Source organism: Pyrus communis, chromosome 3 (assembly GCF_041283825.1).
Source record: "Pyrus communis isolate YQ-2024b chromosome 3, ASM4128382v1, whole genome shotgun sequence".
NCBI classification, from domain to species: domain Eukaryota; kingdom Viridiplantae; phylum Streptophyta; class Magnoliopsida; order Rosales; family Rosaceae; genus Pyrus; species Pyrus communis.
The window spans coordinates 6,252,541-6,266,077 of NC_142567.1; the positions used below are offsets into that span (position 1 = coordinate 6,252,541).

The 13,537-nt window shown below is 34.2% G+C and overlaps 1 protein-coding gene and 1 pseudogene across 1 annotated transcript; one reads left to right on the forward strand and one right to left on the reverse strand.

Moving 5' to 3' along the window:
* Positions 1 to 346: 346 nt before the first annotated feature.
* On the reverse strand, positions 347 to 2,931 carry LOC137714137 (uncharacterized). The gene is made up of 2 exons (XM_068453419.2): positions 1,789 to 2,931; positions 347 to 1,099 (listed from the first exon to the last, which is right to left on the reverse strand). The coding sequence occupies exons 1-2, from the start codon at positions 2,474 to 2,476 to the stop codon at positions 468 to 470; spliced, it is 1,320 nt and encodes a 439-aa protein (XP_068309520.2). The 5' UTR covers positions 2,477 to 2,931; the 3' UTR covers positions 347 to 467.
* A 5,434-nt stretch (positions 2,932 to 8,365) lies between these two features.
* Positions 8,366 to 9,620, forward strand: LOC137714519 (putative 2-oxoglutarate-dependent dioxygenase AOP1; annotated as a pseudogene).
* Positions 9,621 to 13,537: the final 3,917 nt, after the last annotated feature.

Here is a 13,537-nt window from a genome sequence, read left to right on the forward strand (position 1 = left end):
TAGTGCTAGGTCTATTATTTCAGGATTATTTTTGTTATATTCTGCATTCCCAAGAACTATTTGTTCACACTTTGGGGTTAGAGATTATCACTCATTTGGATGTTATTAACTTTGATGCAGGCAAGAGCAAGCACACTATTCAATAATTCAATGACTATGATGAACCTTTTGTTTTTTTTAAGACTACAAATTACGCTCATATTTTTGGCTAAACATAGTCAAGTTGATTAGAATAATATGTTCTCGCTTCTGCATCTAAATTCAATTTTTCTACCCAATAGTTTAGAATTCAGATTGAATTAGAATATTGCTTGAATAAAAAAACAACAGATTAACTAAGGAATAATTTTTCACTCAAAAGCACATTTTTTTATATGCTCCAACTTTCCAAACACCAACTGAAGAGAACAGATTTACTGAGCTATTTTTTCCTCCTCCTCCAAAAGAAAAAAAGATGAAAAGAATCTTCAAGGTTTGCAGATGACCAGAAAGCAGGGAAGGAGAGCTCTAGGATTTAGCAGATAAAGCTCTTCAATGTTAGAATAAAGCCCCATTTTTCCAGCCAATGAATCAAACCCTGTTTGCCCAGCAATTTCCTGAATATTTTCCAATGGCTTATGCACTCTCCCAGCAATTACTCTGCACACTATCAAAGCCTTCCTTAGAGTTGCATCTTCCTCCACTATTTGAATTGCTTCAAAAGCTCTTCCACTTGTAGATGTTGTAAAAACACCAACACCTTCCTTGAGCTCCTTTTTCGCAGAGAACCCGTTACGTATGATCCTACAAACGCTGCATTTCTCCAACGCGCAAAGGCTCGAGGATCCATTTAGGCCGAGACAGCAGGCCACAGTGGTGCCATAAAACCTCAAGAGCTCATTCCCATCAGCAATGCACCTAGGGTGCTTCTTGGGCAGCTTGCTGGCTTTGGTCTTCACCATCTCTCGATACTCTTCAAATCGCGCTAGGGTCCTTTGCATGTTGTGGACTTTGAGCACTCTCTCAATGCGGCCGCAGTGGTTCTCGGATTTCAACCAACTTGTCCGGCATATTATCTCCACGATTTTTCGAGATGAGTCACCTTCCACGAGCTCAGTAACTGCCAAATATATATATAGGGATAGTGTGAGTGGGAAATCTACCCTAAAATCTGAAGTGAAAAGCACTTAAGCAAGCAATTGATGAATCAAAAGATTAGTTTATAAAGAATCATTAACCATTTTGGAAATGAAAACAATCCCCATGGTATACCAAACCAAAAGATGCACTTGAATCCAAAATCCAGTTTCTGCTAGATTCATTAAACAATGTCTGCTCTAATTTTCAAACTTAAAATATGTGGTAAGGATATATTAATTAAACAAGTTCAGTCTTTTCTGCTGGATTAATTAAACAAAGGTTTGTTAAAAAAAATAAAAAAAATAAACAAAGGATAAATCTTTGCAAAGGTCCTCTTTCCTCAGTCCGAAAAGAAAGTGCCTATATTTTTGTGGTCATAAAAAATATACTTTGGTCCTAAGAAAAGGAAAAATAATATTTTGGTCAGAAGAAAAATGCATTGGCAAATATTTAGAATCTGTAAACGAAAGTGTTAATATTTCTGTGGTCAGAAGAATTTAGACATAGGTCCTAAGAGGATAAGGAAAGTTGAAACAGACGAGGTAGAAAACACTCAAGAACAACACAAAGAAAGGGTTGGAATAAATTACAAAAAATATTAATTTTCAAAAAACTTTGCCCGAAAAATGATAAATTTCATTCAGTTTCAGCAAAAGGGTAATTTCTTACCAGCATGTTTAGAGAGATGGTGAGCTTCAGCAGCATCCCATTTGGTAAAACGCTCTCCACATTTGTGGCAAGTAATTGCAGAAGAGCCGTTAGAATTTTCTGTGTCAAATGAAATCCTATTGCTTTGTCTAATTCCACCAGCACTTCCAGAAATAGCAGAACCCTTAAAGCCAGCAGACCCTTCTGTACTCTCTGCAGAAGCCAGAAAATGGCTTTTTCTTGGAGGAGTTGAGGAAGGCCTAAAAGATGGATTGAAGTAGTGCATTGTAGGGTGCCCACCAGGACCAGGTGTGCCTGGCTTTAGGGTATCCACAAAAGTTGAACCACCACCGCTGCCATTGTTGGCATTTCCACCCCCAACTCCGTCCTGGAAGCCACCAAGGCTGGTGGTGATTTTCAGCTCACACCTTGAGTTGCTCAAAATTACTTCATGTGTTATCGGGTTGAGAAACTCACTACTTCCAATGGATCTTGGGCTGCAATTACTTGGTGGCCTTTCCATATGCCTCTTGCTCCCGTGAATCACATCCTTGAGATTTGCTATGGATCTTGAGCACCCTGATCTTCCTCCTCCTGCTTTTCTAGTCGAGATTGTGCTCAGTTGCTTCCTGCCCCTTGGATCATGAACATCTGATGGCTCCGATTTGCAGTGAAGAGATTTCTTCAGAGAAAACCACACTGTTGGCATTTTTGGATTAATTTGATAATACCCCTTTTTCTGCTTCCTCCAAAAGCACTTTTCAAACCCTTCCACTTTTTTCTTCAAGTTTTCTCCATTGTTTTGAAAAGCAAGTCATCACTCTCCACTGCCATTAAAAGCTGGAAAATGCAAGCTGGGATGCCAATCACCTTCTCTTGGACTGCAACTTCTATTTGGGCACACGACTCCCTTTCACTCAAACTTTAACTCTTTCCCATTTCCAAACCAGCCATCAGTCCAAGAATGTTCAAAAAGCTAACCCAAAACCTTCATGAAACACCCACAGATATTATTTAAAATTGAATAAATAAACACTCAAAATATTGTAGGTAATGTTTTTTTTATAGGCTCTCTCTTTCAAATGAAGCATTTTGGAAGTTTCTCCAAAATAGACATGTGGTCTCAAAATCGAGAAGAACTTATTGACATTTATTTACTGTCATATAACGTTAATTATGTATTGCTATGTCTTATATGCAAAGGTTTTTTTTTTTTCTTTTTCACATAGCAATACTTTATATTCAATTAAGACGTCGCTCACAGTAAACATGTGCATGAAACAGTTATTCACAAAAATTCAAACAAATCTTGGAGCTATTAATTCACCAAAACCTAAGTCAGTAACAGTAATAAATGGGGCATCGTTACTGAGGAGGGCACACATGAAAGAAAGAGACACTAAACCCGAAATCTGAATTGGCATTAATTACATGGATTCTTATGAATCTGGTTTCATATCTTTGTTTTTTTATTAAATTTAACCTTACGCTCTCAGTCTCTCTCGAATACTTGGTCCGAATTTGTATTGTTTATTTATTTTTAACAAGTGATATTATTTAGTATTTACATTAATGAAATGATGGTAAGCTAAGTCTTACAATAAATTAACTATAATATGGTTCAAATTCATCTTTGACGTGAATTGAAACCTATCACTTACAAGTAAAAAGAAATACTACTAGACCGTAGTACTACATGGCTAAACCATTTTCATTGTTGTACCACCACACAAAATTAGAAGGAAAAAATTTGGAAGTTTTAACGAAAAGTCCGCCATACTGTTTACTTTAACGAAAAACCACATTTTTACACTAAAAAGTCAATCATGATACTATTCACTTTACCTTTTATTTTATTCTTATCGTTAAAACTCAAAATTTTCAAACATTTTTCATTAGTCTCTTTTAAAAATTTTGAACCATGGAGTCCAAAGCTCAAAGTCCAATTTCTGTCCCCGCGTTTGCCAATTCGCGCGGTAAAATTGAAGACCTATGTGAATAGTGACTAGTGAGGAGTCTCATTCAACGATTCAGTACATTTTCGTGCTTTCCTATGGATCCCTGCACTTTCGTAAAAATGGTGAGTTTTGAATATATTTGCAAAACTAAAAAGGATGATAATTGGTAAAGTTAGATTATTGCTAAAAAGAATTGGTATTTTAACGAGGTTATAAAAGACGGTAGATGATAGTCGGGCGACGGATTGAAGCCTATCTCCTAGGCGGATCAGGCTAATTTAAATAAATATATTATATTATATTTAAATAAGTGTCTATTTATACTTAAAATATATATAATTTCATCATAAACTACAAAATAGAATGACATATATATTATAAAGTACTAGAACATAATGAAAACATGAAGAACAAATATATAATGTGCGTTCATTTAAGTATGCAATAAGTATCTTATAATTTACTGAAAAAAAAAACAAAAAATGCAAAATAAAAGTTATGTATTTTCTATCTAAGTAAGTCGTGATTTAAGCGGGTGTAAGTCGTGATTTAAGCGGGTGCCTAGGCAGGTCTAGGCGTCATTTCTTAATTTTCAAAAGTCTAGGCATTAATTGGGGCTTAACTAGCCGTCTAGGGCTTAGGGGGGGCCTAGGCGGCACTAAACGGGTAGAACAATGATTTTATATCACAAACTAATATATGGGATGCACTAATGTTTGAACACTAAGTTGTGATTGTCACATAATATATGATTATCTACTTTTGTTTTGGTGATTATATCGTGTTCATGTCTAAAACAATGTGGTTTTGAGTTTTGAATAGTTTCGGCGTTAATGTCTAGCTGTTGACGTAGTTCACTAAATTATATATAATGATTACTTACAAATGAAAATGAATAAAATGTTACTTTCATTTGCATGTAAGCATGAATATTCGAAGAACAAAATTAAAAAGCAGTTGAATAACTATTTTATTTTACATGAAAACTGAAAATTTGAAATTATTATCAAATGGGCTCGTAACAATCCTCATATCTATTATATATAAAGAGAGAAGGAAATGTAAATAGTGTTTTGGTGTCACCAAGTTTCAACAAAAGAAATTGGACAAAAATGCCCCTAAAACAAAAAACTTCAAAGGCATTCCAAAATAATGCATCAAATAAGGTAGGGGTATTTTCGTTATTTTAATAGTATTTTTTTTTAATAATTAAATTATTTTGTGGTTTTTTTTTTGTTTTTTTAAATTAGTACCTCATAATAAGCTAGCAATAATTTGATTCAATTTATCTATTTCTAAACACGTTCAAAACATCTTAAGAGACGTGTAATGCCGGTTATAAAAAAGATCATTTACACGTGGATAATAACGTGATTAAATTAGTTGTCAAATGATTGTTTTTTTTTTGTTACAAACGATATTATCTATACTAAGGGGGAGGGAGATAGGTTTAGTCTTACAATGGGCTAACAATAATGTGATTCAATCAGTTGTTTATTAAATATTATTTTCTCTATTTTAAACACGTTCAAAACATCTTAAGAGGCGTGTAATGCCGGTTATAAAAAAAGTCTTTGGCATGCGAATAATAATATGATTAAATTAGTTGTTAAATGATGATTATTATATTTTTAATAAACGATACTATCTACACTAAAGGGAAGGAGGTAGGCTTAGCCTCATAATGGGTTAGCAATAATGTGATTCAATCAATTGTTTAGTAAATATTATTTTCTCTATTCTTAATGTAAATTCTATAGAGACCGGTTTTATTATGTGAATTCAACTGCTTTAATTGGTTTATGAAGGGTTTCTTCTAGCATCATCTAAGATTATTCATTTACTTCAAATATTTGTCTTTCCTTTTGTCAATTTACACACACACACACACACACACACACATATATATATATATATATATACATTTAAAATGTGTAAGTCACGCATAGCACATCGTGATTCAAAAAATGCCTTATGCATCCGCGTGAGCACGTGCATGGAAGCTAGTGTGTGTGTGTGTGTGTCTATATATATGGTGTAAAGAGAATCAGCATTCTCATTCTCTATATTTACACAGAAGAAACCAATATTTTCCTGCGGGAATTCACAGAAACAAACAGCACAAAGAGAAGAGACAAATGAAGGCTGCCGAATTGGTGCGTTGTGGTGCTGATGCTGAAAGAAATAATCGGCCAAATGCATCCAAACCCTTTTTCTTTTCATTTTTTATTTTTCTGGACAAATTGGAACCTAAACTTGATACTTCGATTAGTGAAACCAAACTTAAAAATAAAAGAATACAAACAACAAACAAAGTGTTTTTCTTGGCGAAAGTACCTCAAAAACAACTTGGGGTTTCGCAAAGACAATGATCCTGATTAGCCTTGACCACTAATCTAAAAGGAGGTGAAGTGAAAGACTTACATGGAACGGATATGCTGGTATTGACGTTTTGTGTCAACAAAATAATAGTATATGTAAATTTCTGTGTCCTTATTTTATTTACACAGAACTTCATGTGACAATGTATTCTTGCTATGTAAATTGTTCTCGGGAAAATGAGACCATGAGCACAAACTTACAAGTTGTTTTGGATGCTAATCTTTAGCCCAATTTTTCCCTTTGTTGCAGCAAGAAAGGTCATTTAAATTTATCCTTTTCAATAAAAAAATAACCCTTTTTCTTAGAATTTGGCATAGAATCTCCTTCAACAAATTAAGTACAAAGGGTCACTGACCTAAACGATCAATTATGATTTACATTTTACTTAAGACTGTTATTATTGACACTCCTCATGCGCTTGTTTTTAAATGACCTTTCTCTCACATTTGTATGAATTTAAATTATAACGTAATTCTTTTGAAATACTAAGAACAAGTCCAGTTACCCAAATATTCTCACAAACTTTTGCTAATTTTTGTCCATTAACCTTCTTTAATGCATTCAATCTGACGACTGATAATTAAAATGAGTGTTTAGATAGTATCACCGTATTTGTAAATCTCTATTCTCTACAATTCACACTTGTGTTGGGGAAGGGCTTCATCCAATTTAGTAGCCCAGTCCTTTAGAAGCCTATTTATAACACCTTGGAGAACCAAACAACTTGAACTTCGACATATCCTCGACATTTTATTGGGCCAAATTTCAGCATCACATTGTGCGGTGCACACAAATAAGTGGGCTATTACCCCTTCACCAATTTTAATATTATTTTTAAAATATTCAAAAGTAAACAATGTTCTTAACTAAAATGCTAGGAAAATGCAATATTTGTATTTCATGTTTTAGAATTTTACTATAGAATAAGGGTTGGATTCTTGCCTGTTAAGATTATGATTAGTTCTTTATAAATAGCATGTATTGTAACTCAGTTGATACAAATCTAGCCAGATGTAGTATCTTTGAGTTATGTAACATTCTTAATAATTTTGTATTTTTTTTCCAGGAATATTCGTAGTCCATTTATTTGTTTGCTTTGTGTACATCGATTCAATCCGTTCTTCTTTTTCTTTCTTCAAACATTATCTTGCTTTTTATTTTTTGGGATCATTTTCTCTTATTTTTATTTTTGATCGGCAAATTTACAATTGCATCAACTTGAAGGGATTGAATACAATACTTAATCTATATTATTAGTGTGTAAGATATTAATACAGGTGTAAATATCAATCTGCAAACTTATTGAAATATCGATGAATATATCGATGTCAATTGCTTTACACAAGAATTACAGGAATTTGCAATAGGGCGAGTATATCAACTAATTCAGGGTTAATCAAAATGAGAGAAATTTTTTTCAAAATAAATTTAAAAGTTCAAAATCTGCAATGAGTTCCGACAAATTTCTGTAGTTGATCGGTAAATATCATCGATATTCATTGATTTTTCTATATCTTGCCGATATAGGGTGAAGTTTGCATTTCACTCACTGTTTCTATATCGATCCTTGATTTTTTGGATATTTCAACAAAAATATCGACAATTTCTTGAATATTTTAAACATTGATATTACCAGATGCTTTGCCGGATCTAAAATTGCCCTTAGATGGATTCGAATACTAATGCAACCTACGCTGCAAATAGGATAGATTAAGAGTGAAAAAGAAACCCAAAAAAATCACAACCCAAAATGGAAAAGAATAATGAGCAGATAGAACAAGAATAAAACAACAACCCAATAATCAAGAAAATTAAAACTAATTAAAAAATAAATCTTATTCAATGAAAAATATACAATATAATATTGCTAACTCATGGGCATGACGTTCATTCTCAAAGTCAACTAATCAAGTTTAATGCGTTAATTCCAGGCAACTTTAAGTTTAATACGTTCATGATGTTCATTTGATATCATCGAGAATGGAAAAGAATAATGAGCAGATAGAACAAGAACAATAATAGAACAAGAATAAATAATGAATTAAATTTAAAAATCTAATTAAATCAAATGATGTGTCTGTTCACATCAAATGCCACCTAAGATGGTATGAAAATATGGTACAAAAACATGGTATGAGTAGCATTACTCAAGAAAATTCGCAGTTTTATCTATATATAAGTTATACCTTGGAGCAAAGTTAGCGTTGCCATTCTGAGAATTTGTATCTCACAGCTGCCTAGCTAATTAATAGCAAACAATGGCGAAAATTCCAGTGGTAGATTTCTCGAAAGAGGACTGCTTGAAGCCAGGAACAAGTTGTTGGATCTCGGCACGCAATGACGTTTGCCATGCACTCCAAGAGCTCGGCTGTTTCACGGCAATCCTACCCAACAAAGTTCCAAGGGAACTGGCCAACACCTTCTTCTCTACATTTGGTGACTTGTTTGATCCCTCAAATGATATTCCCGAAAAGCCTTTTTGTACTGCATATTCCAGTTATGGGCATAAATCCTACGAGATTTTGAACGGCGCAGACCCTCAAAATGTTCAACAATTCACACGTCTTTTTTGGCCCAATGGAAACGATCAATTTCGGTATATATAAGATATAATAAATTCTGCTGCATTTCCTAACATATACACACACACAAAGATATATTGATCATTTACTTCAATTTGCACTGCTAATAGTTTGTTCTTCATTGGCTGGGCAGTGAGAGTGCTGACCTTTATGCAAAAGTGCTGGCAGAACTAGATCAAATTGTGACAAGAATGGTGTTTGAAAATTACGGTGTGAAGAAGTACCACGAGGTTCTCATTCAATCGACTGTTTACTCTTTCAGAATGGTCAAATATGACGAACCCAAGAAAACTGAAACTGATGTAGGGCTACCCAGTCATACCGACAGGACATTTTCCACCATACTCCATCAAAACCATGTTAGCGGTCTGGAAATAAATACAAAGGGTGATGACTGACTACTTTTTTATCCTCTACCTTCGTCGGTCATATTCTTAGCAACTGACGCATTTCAAATATATTATCGCATAATACTTATGTAGTCTACTTTTGAATATATCTTTGTATTTCTCATGGAGCTTAATTAACTGGCTCATATTTCGTATTAGTTAACATTACTGTATCTCAACTAGGATATGTGCGTGTTTTTTTTTTTAGCTAGATTTGGAGCAATAACAGAATATGACCTTGTATACATAAAGTGATCTTGAAGGAAAATGATGTAAGATATATGTATGATGTCTTCGCATTGAATAAAGGGGTGATACACGTACCAAATGAGCTCGTGGACAAAGACCGCCCTTTACTGTACAAGCCTTTAAACCATTTCGACTTCCTTAGAGCACCGAGAAATGCTGGTGCAGGTGCAACTGAGTATGCCGCAAAGGCATATTGTCCCATTTGGTATCCTTTGGTCCAAATCCCTCTTCGGTTTCTCTTTCTTTTTCCTTTCATCTATTTTCTTCTTTTACTTTTTGTTTCTCCAAATTAATAAGCATGCTGCTTACGAGTTATGGGTACATGTTGAATTGAAATATTTAAGGAGATATTCTTGTGTATGGGCACTCCTATACTAAGGCAGAAATCTAAAGGGGGAGAGGGAATGTGGGGTACGAGGGGTTCTTTTTTCTTTTGAGGAGGGTTGGACGGCTGAGGTGGCCATAGCGTTCCGATCCAAGAATATATCAATTTCTGTTGTGCTTTTTCACTGTTCTGTAGGGGTCCATTTCTCTTTTGTTTGCATATTGTTTTTTTGGAACTCTTTCTTGTAAGTTTGTTTTGTTTGTGATATATTTTACCTTTACCCCAAAAAAGAATATATCGATATCAAACCATTATTCTGCATTAGCAAGATATAAATAGGGTAACAACATCATATTAGCTATACTATAAACAAAACGACGTTTTAATATAGGTGCTTCATTTCCTCATTCATCCAGCGAATGACATACCTTGGTCAATAAGATGTCGCCATGTGTAGGGCTACTCCCTAACACTATGGTCAGCCACCTCCTTCTCTAAATACCTTCATCTTCACCAAATTTTGGTAAACTTTTCGCTATACAAAAAACTCTAAACACTCACTGTTTTCACACAATTCTTAACGTGATCTTGACTTGTTTGAAACCCAAGTTTTTCATTGAGGACGGGAACAATTTTGGCTTCTATAGTTTGCTTGCTTATTATGCCGCTAGCATGTTGCCATCCATTTTTTACGGCCTCAACAAGTAGTTGTAATAGCATGTTGTTCTCTTCCACGGACTACTAATTATAGTTTCCTTTTTGTGAATCTCCCATTTATAATCTTACTAATACATTATATTATAATTCTTTTATTAATCAGCCAAACAATAATCAAATAAAAAGCAATGTACATAGAGATAACAATTACAAAAATCATTAAACTGAGTAAATGCACATGGGACTACAATCGAAATGGCTGAAAATCATAGCTCCTGACGTGACATGCACCGACTGCCTTCCCTTCGTTAGATACCAAACAATGAATGTTTCACTCCCATGTTACACCCTCAATCCACCCAATGTCTCACTACCAAAACAACTCTCCAGAAGATGTAAGAAGTAATACAAGTCTCCAGAAGACGGGAAAATAGGTTTGGAATCCAAATTTCACAACAACCACAACAACTCTCCAACGAGTTGCTTTGGAAAAATCACAAAATTAGAAGACAAAAAACCACACGCATCCTATATGTGCATTCAAACAACAGATTCGAAACCAGAAAACTACAAGCATATATATTCATAATTCTATATGCAGTACTATTCAAACAACAAATCCCAAACCAGAAAACCACACGCTTTTATATTCAGCAATTAGGGTTTCAAATCCTGATAAACCCCAAACCAAAAAGCCCTAATCCTAGAACAAGATTGCAGTATCCAAATAAGAAAAATCATAACAAAACATAAGCATTTGGTGAGATTTTTGTGTTAAAAAATAAAGCTTTCCTCCATTTATATAATAACACATGGTGTACCTCATGTGTAGCAATGAAAAATTTCTCCACAAGGTGGAGGTTGGACGAATTGTTAATTCAGAACTTGCACAGCTGTATGATGTATTAATTAATTAAATACCAGTCTTCGAATGCAAGTTTCTTATTAGTAATATTTTATTCCTAATCACTCGCTGATAGTAGCATGTCACTATCCATTTTTTACAGCTTCAACAAGTAGTTGTAATAGCATGTTGCTCTCTTCCACGAACTACTGATTATAGTTTCCTTTTCCCATTTCTTGTTGTGAATCTCCATTTATAATCTTACTAATACATTATAATTCTTTTATTAGTCATACATTTCCTACACGCATAAAATTTCAAAACAAACAAATTGAATAAAAGACCGGTCAAACAATAATGAAATAAAAAGAAAAACAACCTAGAGATAACAATTACAAAAATCATTAAACTGAGCAAATGCACATGGGACTACAATCGAAATGGCCGAAAATCATAGCTCCTGACGTGACATGCACCGACTGCCTTCCCTTCGTTAGATACCAAACAATGAATGTTTCACTCCCAAGTTACACCCTCAATCCATCCAATGTCTCACTACCAAAACAACTCCGCAGAAGATGTAAGAAGTAATACAACTCTCCAGAAGATGGGAAAATAGGTTTGGAATCCAAATTTCACAACAACCACAACAACTCTCCAACGAGTTGCTTTGGAAATATCACAAGATTAAAAGACAAAAAACCACACGCCTATTCATAATCCTATATGTGCATTCAAACAACAGATTCGAAACCAGAAAACTGCACGCATATATATTCATAATTCTATATGCAGTACTATTCAAACAACAAATCCCAAACCAGAAAACCACACGCTTTTATATTCAGCAATTAGGGTTTCAAATCCTGATAAACCCCAAACCAAAAAACCCTAATCCTAGAACAAGATTGCAGTATCCAAATAAGAAAAATCATAAGAAAACATAAGCATTTGATAAGATATTTGTGTTAAAAAAATTAACAACTTAAAAAATAAAGTTTTCCTCCACTTATATAATAACACGTAGTGTACCTCATGTGTCGCAATGAAAAATTTCTTCACAAGATGGAGGTGGGACAAATTGTTAATTAATAACTTGCACAGCTGTACGATGTATTAATTAATTAAATACCAAGGTCTTCGAATGCAAGTTTCTCATTAGTAATATTTTATTCCTAATCATTCGCTGATAGGTATCATAAAAGAAAATTTGAAGTTTTTGTTCTATATAAATTATACGTTGGAGCAATCCTACCCAAGAGCTCGGCTGTTTCGCGGCAATCCTACCCAACAAAGTTCTAAAGGAACTTGCCAACACCTTCTTCTCTACATTTGGCGCCTTGTTTGATCCCTCTAACTATTTTCCTGAAAAGCCTTTTTATGCTGCATGTTCCAGTTCTGGCCAATAATCCTACGGGGATTTTTAACGGCACAAACCCTCAAAATATTCAATAATTCACACGTCTTTTTTGGCCCAATGGAAACGATCAATTTCGGTATGTATAAGATATAATAATTTCTGCTGCATTTCCCCAACATATACACACACACAAACATATATTGATCATTTACTTCAATTTACACTCCTAATATACAGTTTGTTCTTTGTTGGCTGGCCAGTGAGAGTGCTGGCCTTTATGCAAAAGTGCTGGCAGAACTAGATCGAACTGTGACAAGAATGGTGTTTGAAAATTACGGTGTGGAGAAGTACCACAACGATCACATTCCATTGATTGTTTACACTTTCAGAATGAACAAATTGTTGTAAAACTAAAAACTGAGTTTGCTGCAGAATGAGTAAAAGGGAATGCAATACTGATTCATTGACTTGAAGTCTAATTAAATACAAATGCAAATAACGGAAACTAACAACTGCTAATAATCTGGGATTCTCCTAAGGAATAGGTAAAAGCAACAGACTTCCTAACAAATAGGAATTTATTGAAAGACAAACGACTAAATATCTTAACACCCTCCCTTAAACTGAATGCCATCTACGCAATCAGTTTAAAAAAGAACTTGAACAAACTCCAAGTAATCCACGCAGTTTCTCAAATGCTTCCAGCTTTAGAGTTTTGGTCAGGATATCTACAGCTTGGTCTTCACTTCGACAATAAACCAAATCAATGGTTTTTTCAGTTGTAAGATCACAAAGAAAATGATACATCACATCTATATGTTTACTTCTTCCATGTAAAACTGGATTCCTGGAGAGTTTGATAATTGAACTATTATCACAATGAATCACAGTAAGCCCATGTTGATAAAAATGTAACACTTCAAGAATCCTTCTCAACCAAATTGCTTGACATGCAGAAGTTGTTGCAGCTGTGAACTCTGCTTTAGTTGTGGACAAAGTAACAACCTATTGCTTCTTTGATGCC